The sequence below is a fragment of the Ranitomeya variabilis genome, chromosome 8 (genome assembly GCF_051348905.1).
Source record: "Ranitomeya variabilis isolate aRanVar5 chromosome 8, aRanVar5.hap1, whole genome shotgun sequence".
NCBI classification, from domain to species: Eukaryota; Metazoa; Chordata; class Amphibia; order Anura; family Dendrobatidae; genus Ranitomeya; species Ranitomeya variabilis.
The window spans coordinates 18,140,904-18,161,087 of NC_135239.1; the positions used below are offsets into that span (position 1 = coordinate 18,140,904).

The 20,184-nt window shown below is 46.2% G+C and overlaps 1 protein-coding gene across 3 annotated transcripts in view; it reads right to left on the reverse strand.

Moving 5' to 3' along the window:
- Window positions 1–2,468: 2,468 nt before the first annotated feature.
- The window catches only part of AK4 (adenylate kinase 4), a 68,465-nt gene continuing 50,749 nt past the window's right edge, over window positions 2,469–20,184 (reverse strand). For 2 of the 3 annotated variants that reach the window (XM_077278226.1, XM_077278224.1), the window contains 2 exons: window positions 3,652–5,421; window positions 2,469–3,257 (listed from right to left, as the gene is read on the reverse strand). In XM_077278226.1, coding sequence (XP_077134341.1) covers window positions 5,283–5,421 — 139 coding nt within the window. In that variant the 3' untranslated portion in view covers window positions 2,469–3,257; window positions 3,652–5,282. The remainder of the gene's footprint in view (window positions 3,258–3,651; window positions 5,422–20,184) is intronic. The other variant, XM_077278225.1, reaches the window with a different exon arrangement.

Here is a 20,184-nt window from a genome sequence, read left to right on the forward strand (position 1 = left end):
ATACGAGCGAATAAATCGGAGTAGTGCAATCTGATAAAAAATCGGATTGCACTCGGCCCAGTGTTATTCTATGGGGCAGTGCACATCTGCGATTATTTTCTCATGCCAATTTGACATGCAAAAACAATTGCAGCATGCTGTGAATGGCTGCGAGAACTGAATCGCAATCACCCATACAAGTCTATGGGTGCATGTGAAACATCGGACTGCACTCGGATGTCACCTGAGTGCAGTGCGGTTATCGCAGGCACTGGAGGAGATGGAGAAAGTAATTCAATCCAATTCGATCATGCCAGAAAATCGGAGCACAGAGCACTGACACTCAGATCACACTCGTAGAAGAGCTGGAGCCGAGTGTCATTAGAATATCACATCCGATGCCATACGCCAGTGTGACTCCGGCCCTAACCTGGTGTTCACAGGAAGCAATATCTGACAGATTATCAAATATTCTGGATTAACAGATGGTCATATAAAAATTAATATTCCATTATCAAAATGGCTGCACAGACCTATGTGTTGTGAGATTCCACATCATCTTGCAGTATTGCCCTAGAAATATTCCAGATTATCAGGAAAACCAGATGCCAGACTAAAGGAATTTGCTGTCATCTATAGTTTATCCAAAGAAAATTGCTAATGATTATAATGCCAGAGATATACAATTTGCTGCCATCTCCTATTCCTGAGTTTTCCTTCAATGTGAAGTGATTGAAAAGTTGAGTGAGCACAAATATGACCGCCATCCCCCAGGCAAGGGAGTGCATACTATAGAGTCAGACTGTGTGGTAGAAAGGAGGCGTAAGAAATGGAAAGCAAACACCAGGCCCTTCCATTCTAAATGTAAAATCAAGCAGCATAAAAGAAGAATATTTGCAATTAGGCCCTTCTTTCCCCAATGGGCATGGAGCATTTTGAGAACTCCTAGTCCATAAAGTTACAGTAGTGTGGATTGTATCATTGCAGAACTAGACAGATTTCCAAGTTAAAAGTCGATGAAAGATGTCGAACAACCCCAAATAGTGACTATATTGGTTGTCATTCAGCTTTCATGGCTACAAAATGGTCAAAAACATTATTCTTCTTTTTTTTACATGGTCATTGAATTTTTATTATTTTTATTCTTTATTATGTTTCCGTCCTGGATTATGATTCTTTTGTTTTGCTAGAAAAGATTTATAATATAGAAAATATTTATAAAACACAAAGGCATTAAAAAAAAAAAAAGATACAAAATATTATATAAGTGCAACTGGAGGGTGTGGGGTCTCACCTTCCCCATATCTGGGAGACATTACTTTGGATTGTAGAAACAGGAGTTAATCACTCCCACCTGTAACCTGATAATACAAAAAATGTCTGTAGAAATATGAGAAGTAACGTGCAAATGAGACATGTTAAAAATGAAGGGGAATGAGGGGAGCAAACGAAAACGTCTGAGGACAACAGTAAAGAAGAAAAGTCCAGGGATGCCCATCACAAACACCACTGACTGTGAACCCTCTGTCTTCACAATATTTATTATTTTTGCTCTAAGGGGTGTGTATACATATGCATCTAAAACAAAGAAAAAGGGATTTGTGCAAAACTTGCATAGCTCCCATGTAGACATATCTGTATCCATGTTTACACCCCGCAAACAAACCCTGCAGTCTGAACCTTCCGCCAATTGGTAAGACGCTCAGGACCCGGCTCTCTGCAACATGAAGTGCACAGAATTCATTTTCATTGTGGCCAGAGTTCCACTGTATTCTTATTAACCCCTTAATGACCACCAATATGTCTCTTTACTGACCTGAGATACAAGAGACTAGCATCCCCACACAGGTGACAATGCAGCAGCTGTCGGCTGTCCACTATAGCTGACAACTTGCTGTATCAGCCACGATCAGTTTTTGCATCGTCCAAATCTGTTTAAGCCCTTTGATGCTGCTGTCAATAGTGACTAATCATATAAATGGTTAGCAGAGAGTGGGGGCTTCCTCTTTATCCCAATTGGTGCCCTCAGATCATGACTTTGTGGTCCTGATGTTTGCCATGGCAAATTCATGACCAAATAGCGGCCTTAGAGTCATCTCTGTCGAATAACTGTTATACAGCAGCGGAGAATCGAACATATGCTCAGACAACACCTTATCAGAATACTTTCGCTCATCACTAGTCGGGAGCAATGCTGAAAGAGAACTGATAATTGATCAGAGAACATCGTTAGTAAAGGCCCTGTCTTTCCTCTTGTACAGGAATGGATCACCTGCTTTTTATTCACAGTGTCCCAGGATCACATACAGAACATAGATGGAATATACACCCATGGGCATGCATGTGTATATTCATTACCGTATGTGATCCCACATATACACGTGTGACCTCTGTGAGTGTATACGCGCTGTATGAATACATGCGTATCCGCTACATACACATGTATGTAACATACAACTGGATGGAGAATATGAATCACATAAACACAGTTTCAGAATTTGTATTTTAATCACATTTGATGATATGATGATAATGAAGGAAAAAAACAAACATCTTTAGCCATAAATCTTCATATACCGGGTCTCCACCTCTCTCGATAACAGAGAGCACAAAACCCAGCAATCATCTGATCAGAACTTCATTGTAGATACCAGGGCAGATTTATCATTGTGACGCAGAGTAATGGCCACACTGCTATAAGAAGAATCCTGGGGTGCACAATTACCCCAGAATTGGTGACATTATGGGGTGCCTAAAATCGCTGGTGAAGGCATACCACTGACTGATGGCTCAGCTGCGCACCTTCACCTCTGTTGCTCACACCCTCAACTCTGTTGCGCACCCTTCACCTCTGTTGCGCACCCTTCACCTCTGTTGCGCACCCTTCACCTCTGTTGCGCACCCTTCACCTCTGTTGCGCACCCTTCACCTCTGTTGCGCACCCTCACCTCTGTTGCGCACCCTTCACCTCTGTTGTGCACCCTCACCTCTGTCGCGCACCCTTCACCTCTGTCGCGCACCCTTCACTTCTGTCACGCACCCTTCACCTCTGTCGCGCACCCTTTACCTGTCGCGCACCCTCACCTGTCGCGCACCCTTCACTTCTGTCGCGCACCCTTCACCTCTGTTGCGCACCCTCACCTGTCGCGCACCCCTCATCTCTGTCGCGCACCCTTCACCTCTGTCGCGCACCCTTCACCTCTGTCGCGCACCCTCACCTCTGTTGCGCACCCTTCACTTCTGTCGCGCACCCTTCACCTCTGTCACGCACCCCTCACCTCTGTCGTGCATCCTTCACCTGTCGCGCACCCTCACCTGTCGCGCACCCTCACCTCTGTTGCGCACCCTTCACTTCTGTCGCGCACCCTTCACCTCTGTCGCGCAACCTTCACCTCTGTCGCGCACCCCTCACCTCTGTCGCGCACCCTTCACCTCTGTCACGCACCCCTCACATCTGTCGCGCACCCTTCACCTCTGTCACGCAACCTTCACCTCTGTCGCGCACCCTTCACCTCTGTCACGCAACCTTCACCTCTGTCGCGCACCCTTCACCTCTGTCGCGCACCCCTCACCTCTGTCGCGCACCCTTCACCTCTGTCACGCACCCCTCACCTCTGTCGCGCACCCTTCACCTCTGTCACGCAACCTTCACCTCTGTCGCGCATCCTTCACCTCTGTCGCGCACCCTTCACCTCTGTCACGCACCCTCACCTCTGTTGGGCATTCACCTCTGTTGTACGTGGGCCTTCAGGGAAATATTGTGGAACATTAGAGCTATGCGTTTACTTTGCATATAAGTTCAGCTTTTATGGTCCTTCTTGAAGGACTACAGAAGTGTGTGCCCCAAGTTCTCTACACCGCACCCCATGTAATTACATGCTCTACTTTTTCTGAGACATAGGAGAGGTTTGGCAGCAGCCTAGGCAGGTATCAGGGCAGAGAAACAAATCCTTAAAAAGGTTAGTCCGATGCCAATCTCCTTCGCATCAGCAAATGAGCAGTGCAGATAACCTGCGTCAATGGAGACCTGCCAGGACACAGGCAGGAACAGCAAGTGTCGTGCACCTTATGGTTCCTTAAGACCGATGCACAATGTCTGCCAATAATGCCCTCATCCACGGAGATATCTATCAATGCAACGTCATCAGCGCCTCCTGACGAAGAATTGAATGGCGCAAGACAATCTATCCAAAAGGAACCTATCAGCAAGTTTCCCCTCTGGAAGTTACGGTATACTAGATTTATCATGACTGGCCCATTTGGATCTGTAAAAAAAAAAAACTATAATTTTTACTGGGGGACGAGAGCCTATTGAGCCATACCACTACTTCCATATGTAAAAACTTGCTGACTGTTTCCCTTTAGTATATGACAAAAGGAGCTGCATCTATCCTTGAACCTAAAGAGCCTGCAATACACCACATTCTTGTTCTTCAACCCTTTATATAGTGTGGTCTCATGGCAGTCACACTCCATGTTTATCAAGGATTTACTAACAGACGTCGTTAGCACTGAGCCAGGCGGCCGCACCACACTGGACACAGCAAAACTAAAAGAATTAGGTTGCAGTATTACAGACAAAAATGCTCAATTATCATTTTTTTGTAGAATCATGATTGTCCCTGTGTTCTTTCAACAGTCTTGTTTGTCCTGTAAAATGGATCTGAAGGAGCATGAATGATGCAAATATTCCCCAAGATAGGCATTTCTAGGAGCAAATGTCCTGCAATGATAAGGTTTATTCCCTGCGTCAGTCCTGATAAATCTGCCCCACTGCTCCGTCTTTGGTCTGTATAGGAACAGTCCCCATGTATCTTGGAGACAAATCAGCCTTCTCTCCCATGGAAGTCAATCAGGATCAATGTTTCATTACTCCATTGCAAGTTATAAAACAGCGTCTGATTGGGTCCCATGGATCACAAAGCCACATCTCAGTTTTGATACATGGGGCCCATTGTTATGTATTACATCTTTTACAAGAAAAAATTACTTTGACATATATATATATATATATATATATTTTTTCACAAAAATACAGGATATCCTAAAAGTCACAAGGCCAATAATAACCGATAAGCTATATAGATATATTCAAAAAATATTCAGATAACTGCAGCGGGCAGTTCATTGGTTGAGGCTCTGAGAAACACTGAACAAATTTAGAAAACATTTTTCTAAATAAAATTACTTACAGATCCTGAAAGAGAATAAAACGTAACAAAACATCATAAACAATTCATGGATCGCGAGTACATAGCACCACATGGATACCGCACACAGACATCAATAAATAACCCGCGGGTCTACGGGTTCTCATGGCGCAAGGCTTGGCTGGTGTCCTCGGGGTGAACCGGTGTGGTTCTGGTACTCATGAGCGTGTAGATGTACGGCCAGATTTTATTTGTCTCAGTTCCTGAAAATGTGTGAAGAACTCCTTTACTCCTGAAACAAAAAAAAAAAGAATTACCGTAAAGAAGACAAATACAGCAAGAGTATGCCTAATACACTTAAATACCCTATACTGATCCTGAGTTACAACCTGTAGTATACTCCAGAGCTGCACTCACTATTCTGCGGGTGCAGTCACTGTGTACATACATTACATTACTGATCCTGAGTTACATCCTGTAGTATACTCCAGAGCTGCACTCACTATTCTGCTGGTGCAGTCACTGTGTACATACATTACATTACTGATCCTGAGTTACATCCTGTAGTATACTCCAGAGCTGCACTCACTATTCTGCTGGTGCAGTCACTGTGTACATACATTACATTACTGATCCTGAGTTACATCCTGTAGTATACTCCAGAGCTGCACTCACTATTCTGCTGGTGCAGTCACTGTGTACATACATTACATTACTGATCCTGAGTTACATCCTGTAGTATACTCCAGAGCTGCACTCACTATTCTGCTGGTGCAGTCACTGTGTACATACATTACATTACTGATCCTGAGTTACATCCTGTATTATACCCCAGAGCTGCACTCACTATTCTGCTGGTGCAGTCACTGTGTACATACATTACTGATCCTGAGTTACATCCTGTATTATACTTTATACTCCAGAGCTGCACTCACTATTCTGCTGGTGCAGTCACTGTGTACATACATTACATTACTGATCCTGAGTTACATCCTGCATTATACCCAGAGCTGCACTCACTATTCTGCTGGTGCAGTCACTGTGTACATTGTTGTGAACTCAGTTTTCAGGCTCCCTCTTGTGGTCACAGATGGTATTGTGTGACTTTGTTTTTTTGGCTCCCCCTGGTGGTTTGGTTTATTATCCTGCGGGTCTGCTGGATCAGCTGCCTCGTTATTCACCAGGGAGGCTCCTATTTAGCTCTGCTTCACTTCCACTTGTTGCCGGCTGTCAATGTATTCAGTGCTATTCTGATTACTCCTGATTATCTCGTTTTCTGCCTCTTCAGGATAAGCTAAGTTCTGTTTGAATATTTTTTGCTCATCTGCCTGCAATATGATTTCTGTGTATGATGAGTCTAGTCCAGCTTGCTAACATGTGATTTCTTTTTGCTGGTAAGCTCTGGGGTACGGAGTTGCTTCCCCCGCACCGTTAGTTGGTGCGGGGGCTCGAGCAATCTCTGCGTGGATATTTTGAATAGGGTTTTTTATTGACCGCACAGTTTCCTTCCTATTTTCTGCTATCTAGTATTAGCGGGCCTCATTTGCTAAATCTGATTTCATCTCTGCGTTTGTGCTTTCCCCTTAACTCACCGTTAATATTTGTGGGGGGCTATTCTATATCTTTGGGGTCTTCCACTGAGGCAAGTGAGGACTTACTTTCCCTCCAGGAATAGTCAGTTTCTCAGGCCGTGACGAGACGTCTAGGATTTTTAGGTAACGTTCCATGGCTGCCTATAGTTGTTTGCGGATAGGATCAGGTTGCGGTCAATCTAGTTACCACTTCCCCAGAGCTAGTAGTCTGTTCAGTTACTTAGCTAGTCCGACCTGCGATCCTTGCCACTAGGATCATAACAGTACAGCCGGCCTATAAAGTGTTAATTGCATGGCAGAAGCAGGAGAAAAGAAGCTTGGAGATATTTTTTTTTTTTGCTGCCGTGTGTCTAGCTGCTGTGTGTCTGGCTTCTCTCCTCCTCTTAATCTTGGTGTGGCTCTGAGCTCAGCTGCTGATATGGATATCCAGAGTTTATCCTCCAGTGTAGATCATCTTGCTGCAAGGGTACAAAGTATTCAGGATTTTGTTGTGCACAGTCCTATGTCAGAGCCTAGAATACCTATTCCGGAGTTGTTTTCTGGAGATAGATCTAGGTTCCTGAATTTTAAGAACAATTGCAAGTTGTTTCTTTCTTTGAAACCTCGTTCCTCTGGGGATTCTGTTCAGCAAGTTAAGATTATTATTTCTTTCTTGCGTGGCGATCCTCAAGATTGGGCTTTCGCATTGGCTCCAGGAGATCCTGCATTGCTCAGTGTGGATGCGTTTTTTCTGGCCCTTGGATTGCTCTATGAGGAACCTAATCTTGAGAACCAGGCTGAAAAAGCGTTGTTGGCCCTCTCTCAGGGGCAAGATGATGCAGAGGTGAACTGCCAGAAATTTCGGAAATGGTCGGTGCTTACTCAATGGAATGAGTGTGCCCTGGCTGCAAATTTCAGAAAAGGTCTTTCTGAAGCCATTAAGAATGTCATGGTGGGGTTCTCTACGCCTGCAGGTCTGAATGAGTCAATGACTCTGGCCATTCAGATTGATCGGCGTTTGCGGGAGCGCAAACCTGCGCACCATTTGGCGGTGTCTTCTGAACAGACACCTGAGTCTATGCAATGTGATAGAATTCTGACCAGAAGTGAACGGCAAAATTATAGACGGCAAAATGGGTTGTGCTTTTACTGTGGTGACTCAGCTCATGTTATCTCAGCATGCTCTAAGCGCACAAAAAAGATTGATAAATCTGTCACCATCGGCACTTTACAGCCTAAGTTTATTTTGTCTGTTACCCTGATTTGTTCCCTGTCATCTTACCCGGTTATGGCTTTTGTGGATTCAGGTGCTGCCCTGAGTCTGATGGATTTGTCATTTGCCAGGCGCTGTGGTTTTGTTTTGGAGCCTTTAAAATTCCCTATTCCACTAAGGGGAATTGATGCTACACCATTGGCTACGAATAAACCTCAGTACTGGACACAAGTGACCATGTGCATGACTCCTGTTCATCAGGAGGTGATTCGCTTTCTTGTATTGCATAATTTGCATGATGTTGTCGTGTTGGGCCTGCCATGGTTGCAGACTCATAATCCAGTCCTGGATTGGAAAGCAATGTCTGTGTCAAGTTGGGGTTGTCAGGGAATTCATGGCGACGCTCCTGTGGTGTCAATTGCTTCATCCACTCCTTCTGAGGTCCCTGCGTTTTTGTCAGATTACCAGGATGTATTTGATGAGCCCAAACTCAGTTCTCTACCTCCTCATAGGGATTGTGATTGTGCTATAAATTTGATTCCTGGTAGTAAGTTTCCTAAGGGACGACTTTTCAATTTGTCAGTGCCGGAGCATGCTGCTATGCGGAGTTATATAAAGGAGTCTTTGGAGAAAGGACTTATTCGCCCCTCCTCCTCCCCTCTTGGTGCGGGGTTCTTTTTTGTGGCTAAGAAGGATGGTTCCTTGAGACCTTGTATTGATTATCGCCTTCTAAACAAAATCACGGTCAAATTTCAGTATCCTTTGCCATTGTTATCTGATCTGTTTGCTCGCATTAGGGGGTCTAGTTGGTTCACCATGATAGATCTTCGTGGTGCGTATAACCTTGTGCGTATTAAGCAGGGTGATGAATGGAAAACTGCATTTAATACGCCCGAAGGCCATTTTGAGTACTTGGTGATGCCTTTTGGACTTTCTAACGCTCCTTCTGTCTTTCAGTCCTTTATGCACGACATCTTCCGCGAATATCTGGATAAATTTATGATTGTGTATCTGGATGATATTCTGTTTTTTTCGGATGATTGGGAGTCCCATGTTAAGCAGGTCAGGATGGTGTTTCAGGTCCTGCGTGCCAATGCTTTATTTGTGAAGGGCTCAAAATGTCTTTTTGGAGTCCAGAAGGTCTCTTTTTTGGGTTTCATTTTTTCCTTCTGCTATTGAGATGGACCCAGTCAAGTTTCAGGCTATTCATGACTGGACTCAGCCTACATCTGTTAAGAGTCTTCAGAAGTTCTTGGGTTTTGCTAATTTTTACCGTCGCTTCATCGCTAATTTTTCTGGTGGTGTTAAGCCATTGACGGATTTGACCAAGAAGGGTTCTGATGTTACTAATTGGTCTCCTGCGGCTGTGGAGGCCTTTCGGGAGCTGAAGCGCCGGTTTTCTTCGGCTCCGGTCTTATGTCAGCCAGACGTCTCCCTTCCTTTCCAGGTCGAGGTTGATGCTTCTGAGATTGGAGCGGGGGCTGTTTTGTCGCAGAGAAGCTCTGATGGCTCTGTGATGAAGCCATGTGCTTTCTTTTCAAGAAAGTTTTCGCCTGCCGAGCGGAATTATGATGTTGGTAATCGGGAGTTGTTGGCTATGAAGTGGGCATTTGAGGAGTGGCGACATTGGCTCGAGGGAGCTAAGCATCGTGTGGTGGTCTTGACTGATCACAAGAATTTGATTTATCTCGAGTCGGCCAAGCGGCTGAATCCTAGATAGGCTCGTTGGTCGTTGTTTTTCTCTCGTTTTGATTTCGTGGTCTCATACCTGCCTGGTTCGAAGAATGTGAAGGCTGATGCTCTTTCTAGGAGTTTTGTGCCTGACTCTCCTGGTGATTCAGAGCCAGCTGGTATCCTCAGAGAAGGGGTGATTTTGTCTGCCATCTCTGTCATGTTCTCAATGGCAAGAGAACATAGCATCAGCATATATAGGAACTAGCTCTTGGAAGATGGGAACTGAGCTGACCATGAACTAAACCTAACGCACAACTAGCAGTGGCCGGGTAGCATGCCTACGTTGATTCTAGATGCCCAGCACCAGCCGGAGGACTAAATAATGCTAGCAGAGGAAAATATTAGTCCTAGCTCACCTCTAGAGAAATACCCCGAAAGGAGACAGAGGCCCCCCACATGTATTGGCGGTGAATTAAGATGAAATTACAAACGTAGTATGAAAATAGGTTTAGCAAATTTGAGGTCCACTTACTACATAGCAGAAGACAGAAAGGACACTTTCATGGTCAGCTGAAAACCCTATCAAAACACCATCCAGGAATTACTTTAAAACTCTGGCATTAACTCATAACACCAGAGTGGCAATTCCTGTTCACAAGAGCTTTCCAGACACAGTAACGAAACTTCAGCTGTGAACTGGAACAAAAATGCAAAAACAAACATGGACAAGAGTCCAACTTATCTAGTAGTTGTCTAGGAGCAGGAACAAGCACAGAGAGGCTTCTGATAACATTGTTGACCGGCAAGCAACTAACAGAGCAGCAAGGTTATATAGCGACTCCCACATCTTGATGGGAACAGGTGAACAGAGAAGATGACAACACCAGTTCAATTCCACCAGTAGCCACCGGGGGAGCCCAGAATCCAAATTCACAACAGTACCCCCCCCTCAAGGAGGGGGCACCGAACCCTCACCAGAACCACCAGGGCGATCAGGATGGGCCCTATGAAAGGCACGAACCAGATCAGAGGCATGAACATCAGATGCATTCACCCAAGAATTATCCTCCTGGCCGTATCCCTTCCACTTGACCAGATACTGGAGTCTCCGTCTGGAAACACGAGAGTCTAAGATTTTCTCCACAACGTACTCCAACTCACCCTCAACCAACACCGGAGCAGGAGGCTCAACGGAAGGCACAACCGGTACCTCATACCTGCGCAATAATGACCGATGAAAAACGGTATGAATAGAAAAGGATGCAGGGAGGTCCAAACGGAAGGAAACAGGGTTAAGAATCTCCAATATCTTATACGGGCCGATGAACCGAGGCTTAAACTTAGGAGAAGAGACCCTCATAGGGACAAAACGAGAAGACAACCACACCAAATCCCCAACACAAAGCCGAGGACCAACACGACGGTGGCGGTTGGCAAAAAGCTGAGTCTTCTCCTGGGACAACCTCAAATTGTCCACCACCTGTCCCCAGATCTGATGCAATCTCTCCACCACAGCATCCACTCCAGGACAATCCGAAGTTTCCACCTGACCAGAGGAAAATCGAGGATGAAACCCCGAATTACAGAAAAACGGGGACACCAAAGTGGCAGAGCTGGCCCGATTATTGAGAGCGAACTCCGCCAATGGCAAAAAAGCAACCCAATCATCCTGGTCAGCAGACACAAAACACCTCAGATATGTCTCCAGGGTCTGATTAGTCCGCTCGGTCTGGCCATTCGTCTGAGGATGGAAAGCGGACGAAAAAGACAAATCTATGCCCATCCTAGCACAGAATGCCCGCCAAAATCTAGACACGAATTGGGTCCCTCTGTCAGAAATGATATTCTCAGGAATACCATGCAAACGAACAACATTTTGAAAAAACAGAGGAACCAACTCGGAAGAAGAAGGCAACTTGGGCAGAGGAACCAAATGGACCATCTTAGAGAAACGGTCACACACCACCCAGATGACAGACATCTTCTGAGAAACAGGCAGATCTGAAATAAAATCCATCGAGATGTGCGTCCAAGGCCTCTTAGGAATAGGCAAGGGCAACAATAATCCACTAGCCCGAGAGCAACAAGGCTTGGCCCGAGCACAAACGTCACAAGACTGCACAAAGCCTCGCACATCTCGTGACAGGGAAGGCCACCAGAAGGACCTTGCCACCAAATCCCTGGTTCCAAAAATGCCAGGATGACCTGCCAACGCAGAAGAATGAACCTCAGAGATGACTCTACTGGTCCAATCATCAGGAACAAACAGTTTATTAGGTGGGCAACGATCCGGTCTATCCGCCTGAAACTCCTGCAAGGCCCGCCGCAGGTCTGGAGAAACGGCTGACAATACCACTCCATCCTTAAGGATACCTGTGGGCTCAGAGTTACCAGGCGAGTCAGGCTCAAAACTCCTAGAAAGGGCATCCGCCTTAACATTCTTAGAACCCGGTAGGTATGACACCACAAAATTAAACCGAGAGAAAAATAATGACCAGCGCGCCTGTCTAGGATTCAGGCGCCTGGCGGTCTCAAGATAAATCAAGTTTTTGTGGTCAGTCAATACCACCACCTGATGTCTGGCCCCCTCAAGCCAATGGCGCCACTCCTCAAAAGCCCACTTCATGGCCAAAAGCTCCCGATTCCCAACATCATAATTCCGCTCAGCGGGCGAAAATTTACGGGAAAAGAAGGCACAAGGCCTCATCACGGAGCAGTCAGAACTTTTCTGCGACAACACTGCCCCAGCTCCGATCTCAGAAGCGTCGACCTCAACCTGAAAAGGTAGAGCAACATCAGGCTGACGCAACACAGGGGCAGAGGAAAAACGGCGCTTAAGCTCCCGAAAGGCCTCCACAGCGTCAGGGGACCAATCAGCAACATCAGCACCCTTCTTAGTCAAATCGGTCAATGGTTTAGCAATATCCGAAAAACCAGCAATAAATCGACGATAAAAGTTAGCAAAGCCCAAAAATTTCTGAAGACTCTTAAGAGAAGAGGGCTGCGTCCAATCACAAATAGCTTGAACCTTGACAGGATCCATTTCAATGGAAGAGGGAGAAAAAATATATCCCAAAAAGGAAATCCTCTGTACCCCAAAAACACACTTAGAACCCTTCACACACAAAGAATTAGACCGCAAAACCTGGAAAACCCTCCTGACTTGCTGGACATGAGAGTCCCAGTCATCCGAAAAAATCAGAATATCATCCAGATACACAATCATAAATTTATCCAAATAATCGCGAAAAATATCATGCATAAAGGACTGGAAAACTGACGGAGCATTTGAAAGACCAAAAGGCATCACTAAATACTCAAAGTGGCCCTCGGGCGTATTAAATGCGGTTTTCCACTCATCCCCCTGCCTGATACGCACCAAATTATACGCCCCACGAAGGTCAATCTTAGAGAACCACTTGGCCCCCTTTATGCGAGCAAACAAATCAGTCAGCAACGGCAATGGGTATTGATATTTTACAGTGATTTTATTCAAAAGCCGATAATCGATACATGGTCTCAAAGAGCCGTCTTTTTTTGACACAAAGAAAAAACCGGCTCCTAAGGGAGATGACGATGGACGAATATGTCCCTTTTCCAAGGACTCCTTTATATATTCTCGCATAGCAGCATGTTCAGGCACAGACAGATCAAATAAACGACCCTTTGGGTATTTACTACCCGGGATTAAATCTATAGCACAATCGCACTCTCGGTGCGGAGGTAATGAACCAAGCTTGGATTCTTCAAAGACGTCACGATAGTCAGACAGGAACTCAGGAATTTCAGAGGGAATAGATGATGAAATGGAAACCACAGGTACATCCCCATGAGCCCCCTTACATCCCCAGCTCAACACAGACATAGCTTTCCAGTCGAGGACTGGGTTGTGAGATTGCAGCCAAGGCAATCCTAGCACCAAATCATCATGTAGATTATGCAGCACCAGAAAGCGAATAATCTCCTGGTGATCCGGATTAATACGCATAGTTACTTGGGTCCAGTATTGTGGTTTATTATTAGCCAATGGGGTGGAGTCAATCCCCTTCAGAGGAATAAGAGTCTCCAAAGGCTCTAAATCATACCCACAGCGTTTAGCAAAGGACCAATCCATAAGACTCAAAGCGGCGCCAGAGTCGACATAGGCGTCCGTAGTAATAGATGACAAAGAGCAAATCAGGGTCACAGATAGAATAAACTTAGACGGTAAGGTGCAAATGGAAACAGATTTATCAAGCTTTTTAGTGCGCTTAGAGCATGCTGATATAACATGAGTAGAATCACCACAATAGAAACACAACCCATTTTTCCGTCTAAAATTCTGCCGCTCGCTTCGGGACAGAATTCTATCACACTGCATACTCTCTGGCGACTTCTCAGTGGACACCGCCAGATGGTGCACTGGTTTGCGCTCCCGCAAACGCCTATCGATCTGAATAGCCATTGTCATGGACTCATTCAGACCCGCAGGCACAGGGAACCCCACCATAACATCCTTAATGGCATCAGAGAGACCCTCTCTGAAAGTCGCCGCCAGGGCGCACTCATTCCACTGAGTAAGCACAGACCATTTACGGAATCTTTGACAGTAAATTTCCGCTTCATCTTGCCCCTGAGATAGGGACATCAAAGTTTTTTCTGCCTGAAGCTCCAAATGAGGTTCGTCATAAAGCAACCCCAAGGCCAGAAAAAACGCATCCACATTGAGCAACGCAGGATCCCCTGGTGTCAATGAAAAAGCCCAGTCTTGAGGGTCGCCCCGGAGCAAGGAAATCACAATCCTGACCTGCTGTGCAGGGTCTCCGGCAGAGCGAAATTTCAGGGACAAAAATAATTTGCAATTATTTCGAAAATTCTGAAACCCAGATCTATTCCCCGAGAAAAATTCCGGCAAAGGAATTCTCGGCTCAGATACAGGTGCATGACAAACAAAGTCTTGCAAATTTTGTACCTTCGTGGCGAGATTATTCAAACCTGCAGTCACACTCTGAAGATCCATTACAAACAGGTGGACACAGAGCCATTCAAAGATTAGAAGGAGAAAAAAAAAAAAAAATTCTCAGCAGACTTCTTATTTCTCTCCTTTCTCAGCCAAGGATTTTAACCCTTTAGTGGGCCGGTCAAACTGTCATGTTCTCAATGGCAAGAGAACATAGCATCAGCATATATAGGAACTAGCTCTTGGAAGATGGGAACTGAGCTGACCATGAACTAAACCTAACGCACAACTAGCAGTGGCCGGGTAGCATGCCTACGTTGATTCTAGATGCCCAGCACCAGCCGGAGGACTAAATAATGCTAGCAGAGGAAAATATTAGTCCTAGCTCACCTCTAGAGAAATACCCCGAAAGGAGACAGAGGCCCCCCACATGTATTGGCGGTGAATTAAGATGAAATTACAAACGTAGTATGAAAATAGGTTTAGCAAATTTGAGGTCCACTTACTACATAGCAGAAGACAGAAAGGACACTTTCATGGTCAGCTGAAAACCCTATCAAAACACCATCCAGGAATTACTTTAAAACTCTGGCATTAACTCATAACACCAGAGTGGCAATTCCTGTTCACAAGAGCTTTCCAGACACAGTAACGAAACTTCAGCTGTGAACTGGAACAAAAATGCAAAAACAAACATGGACAAGAGTCCAACTTATCTAGTAGTTGTCTAGGAGCAGGAACAAGCACAGAGAGGCTTCTGATAACATTGTTGACCGGCAAGCAACTAACAGAGCAGCAAGGTTATATAGCGACTCCCACATCTTGATGGGAACAGGTGAACAGAGAAGATGACAACACCAGTTCAATTCCACCAGTAGCCACCGGGGGAGCCCAGAATCCAAATTCACAACACATCTCCCCAGATTTGCGACGAGTGCTGCAGGAGTTTCAGGCGGATAGACCTGACCGTTGTCCACCGGAGAGACTGTTTGTCCCGGATAGATGGACCAGCAGAGTTATTTCCGTGGTTCATTCTTCGGTGTTGGCAGGCCATCCTGGGATTTTTGGTACCAGAGATTTGGTGGCTAGGTCCTTCTGGTGGCCTTCCTTGTCGCGGGATGTGCGTTCCTTTGTGCAGTCTTGTGGAATTTGTGCTCGGGCTAAGCCTTGCTGTTCTCGTGCCAGTGGCTTGTTGTTGCCTTTGCCTGTCCCGAAGAGGCCTTGGACGCACATTTCCATGGATTTTATTTCAGATCTCCCTGTCTCTCAGAGAATGTCGGTCATTTGGGTGGTGTGTGATCGTTTTTCTAAAATGGTCCATTTGGTGCCCTTGCCTAAGTTGCCTTCCTCCTCCGAGTTTGTTCCTCTGTTTTTTCAAAATGTGGTTCGTTTGCACGGGATCCCTGAAAATATTGTTTCCGACAGAGGATCCCAGTTTGTGTCTAGATTTTGGAGGACCTTTTGTGCTAAGATGGGCATTAATTTGTCTTTTTCGTCGGCCTTCCATCCTCAGACGAATGGCCAAACCGAGCGCACTAATCAGACTTTGGAAACCTATTTAAGATGTTTTGTTTCTGCTGATCAGGACGACTGGGTGACTTTTTTGCCATTGGCCGAGTTTGCCCTTAATAATCGGGCTAGTTCTGCTACTTTGGTTTCGCCTTTTTTTTGTAATTCAGGGTTTCATCCTCGTTTTTCCTCGGGTCAGGTGGAGTCTTCTGACTGTCCTGGAGTGGATGTTGTGGTGGATAGGTTGCATCAGATTTGGAATCATGTGGTGGACAATTTGAAGCTGTCACAAGAGAAGGCTCAGCGCTTTGCCAACCGCCGTCGCTGTGTGGGTCCCCGACTTCGCGTTGGGGATTTGGTGTGGTTGTCTTCTCGCTTTGTTCCTATGAAGGTCTCCTCTCCTAAGTTTAAGCCTCGGTTTATCGGTCCTTATAAGATTTTGGAAGTCCTTAACCCTGTGTCATTTCGTTTGGACCTCCCGGCATCGTTTGCTATTCATAATGTGTTCCATCGGTCGTTGTTGCGGAGGTATGTGGTGCCTGTGGTTCCTTCGGTTGAGCCTCCTGCCCCTGTGCTGGTTGAGGGAGAATTGGAATACGTGGAGGAGAAGATCTTGGATTCTCGTATTTCTAGACGGAGGCTTCAGTATTTGGTTAAGTGGAAAGGCTATGGTCAGGAGGATAATTCCTGGGTTGTCGCCTCTGATGTTCATGCGGCCGATTTGGTTCGTGCCTTCCATGTGGCTCACCCTGATCGCCCTGGGGGTTTTGATGAGGGTTCGGTGACCCCTCCTCAAGGGGGGGTACTGTTGTGAACTCCGTTTTCAGGCTCCCTCTTGTGGTCACAGATGGTATTGTGTGACTTTGTTTTTTTTGGCTCCCCCTGGTGGTTTGGTTTATTATCCTGCGGGTCTGCTGGATCAGCTGCCTCGTTATTCACCAGGGAGGCTCCTATTTAGCTCTGCTTCACTTCCACTTGTTGCCGGCTGTCAATGTATTCAGTGCTATTCTGATTACTCCTGATTATCTCGTTTTCTGCCTCTTCAGGATAAGCTAAGTTCTGTTTGAATATTTTTTGCTCATCTGCCTGCAATATGATTTCTGTGTATGATGAGTCTAGTCCAGCTTGCTAACATGTGATTTCTTTTTGCTGGTAAGCTCTGGGGTACGGAGTTGCTTCCCCCGCACCGTTAGTTGGTGCGGGGGCTCGAGCAATCTCTGCGTGGATATTTTGAATAGGGTTTTTTATTGACCGCACAGTTTCCTTCCTATTTTCTGCTATCTAGTATTAGCGGGCCTCATTTGCTAAATCTGATTTCATCTCTGCGTTTGTGCTTTCCCCTTAACTCACCGTTAATATTTGTGGGGGGCTATTCTATATCTTTGGGGTCTTCCACTGAGGCAAGTGAGGACTTACTTTCCCTCCAGGAATAGTCAGTTTCTCAGGCCGTGACGAGACGTCTAGGATTTTTAGGTAACGTTCCACGGCTGCCTATAGTTGTTTGCGGATAGGATCAGGTTGCGGTCAATCTAGTTACCACTTCCCCAGAGCTAGTAGTCTGTTCAGTTACTTAGCTAGTCCGACCTGCGATCCTTGCCACTAGGATCATAACAGTACATACATTACATTACTGATCCTGAGTTACATCCTGTATTATACTTCAGAGCTGCACTCACTATTCTGCTGGTGTAGTCACTGTGTACATACATTACATTACCGATCCTGAGTTACATCCTGTATTATACTCTTGAGCTGCACTCACTATTCTGCTGGTGTAGTCTCTGTGTACATACATTGCATTACCGATCCTGAGTTACATCCTGTATTATACTCCAGAGCTGCACTCACTATTTTGCTGGTGCAGTCACTGTGTACATACATTACATTACTGATCCTGAGTTACATCCTGTATTATACTCCAGAGCTGCACTCACTATTCTGCTGGTGCAGTCACTGTGTACATACATTACATTACTGATCCTGAGTTACATCCTGTGTTATACTCCAGAGCTGCACTCACTATTCTGCTGGTGCAGTCACTGTGTACATACATTACATTACTGATCCTGAGTTACATTCGGTATTATACTTCAGAGCGGCACTCACTATTCTGCTGGTGCAGTCACTGTGTACATACATTACATTACTGATCCTGAGTTACATCCTGTATTATACTCCAGAGCTGCACTCACTATTCTGCTGGTGCAGTCACTGTGTACATACATTACATTACTGATCCTGAGTTACATCCTGTGTTATACCCAGAGCTGCACTCACTATTCTGCTGGTGCAGTCACTGTGTACATACATTACATTACTGATCCTGAGTTACATCCTGTATTATACTCCAGAGCTGCACTCACTATTCTGCTGGTGCAGTCACTGTGTACATACATTACATTACCGATCCTGAGTTACATCCTGTATTATACTCCAGAGCTGCACTCACTATTCTGATGGTGCAGGATGTTCCTCAGGATCACTATAGGATCAGTAATGTAATGTATGTACACAGTGACTGCACCAGCAGAATAGTGAGTGCAGCTCTAGGGTATAATACAGGATGTAACTTAGGATCAGTAATGTATGTACACAGTGACTGCACCAGCAGAATAGTGAGTGCAGCTCTGGAGTATAACACAAGAGGTAACTCAGGATCAGTGATTGGTCTGTAATGTCATGTAAATAGAAAGAGGTGACCTGGCTTCCACAGTTGCTATGTTGTGTTACTTTCCTAAACCAGACGCCAGCAGTTGATCGTGTACAGCTTTTTGGCTGTGGTCCAGTTGTCCTTATCTTTATGCAAGATAAAACCATCCTACACTTGACCATCAAACTCACCAAGTGAAGGCAACTGCAAGACGCATCAGCCGGGTGTTAAGCTGAGAACGTGCCCGGCTCAACACTCAAGCTATTTTTGTCCTTGTTACGGAGACTATGCAGAGACTTCTTATCATGAGACCCGGGGCTGGCAGGGTAAGCCCGCTCCAGCACAGTAATGCGGTTCTTCAGGGTAACATGATCAAGATTAACGCAACGGAAAATCAGCGCAAATTAACTTGTTTGGTTTGCAGAACTCCCAGAAAAATGCCAAATTAGAACATGATGAAGCAAAACTGAGGGAGAGGTCACTGGTGATCCATTTTTTACAAAAAGGAGTGTACCAGTTATGCACCAAGCCAGGAACGTGTCACACATCTGCAAAATTTCATTGCAAAAGAGGGTGACTTCATAGAGGGGTACAATTATTAAGTAAGGTCAAGGGCAGAGCTGGAACATGAGCTGGATACAGGACCACCCTCAGAGCTAGAGCACGCGCTGGATACGGGACCACCCTCAGAGCTAGAGCACGCGCTGGATACGGGACCACCCTCAGAGCTAGAGCACGCGCTGGATACTGGACCACCCTCAGAGCTAGAGCACGTGCTGGATACGGGACCACCCTCAGAGCTGGAGCACGTGCTGGATACGGGACCACCCTCAGAGCTGGAGCACGCGCTGGCTACAGGACCACCCTCAGAGCTGGAGCACGCACTGAATACGGGACCACAATCAGAGCTGGAACACATGCGGAATACGGGACCACCCTCAGAGCTAGAGCACACGCTGGATATGGGACCACCCTCAGAGCTGGAGCAAGCACTGGATACGTGACCACCCTCAGAGCTGGAGCACGTGCTGGATACGGGACCACCCTCAGAGCTGGAGCACGCGCTGGATACGGGACCACCCTCAGACCTAGAGCACGTGCGGAATACAGGACCACCCTCAGAGCTGGAGCACGCGCTGGATACGGGACCACCCTCAGACCTAGAGCACGTGCGGAATACAGGACCACCCTCAGAGCTGGAGCACGCGCTGGATACGGGACCACCCTCACAGCTAGAGCACGCGCTGGATACAGGACCACCCTCAGAGCCGGAGCACGTGCGGAATACAGGACCACCCTCAGAGCTGGAGCACGCGCTGGATACGGGACCACCCTCAGAGGTGGAGCACGCGCTGGATACGGGACCACCCTCAGAGCTAGAGCACGTGCGGAATACAGGACCACCCTCAGAGCTAGAGCACGTGCGGAATACAGGACCACCCTCAGAGCTGGAGCACGCGCTGGATACGGGACCACCCTCAGAGCTGGAGCACGCGCTG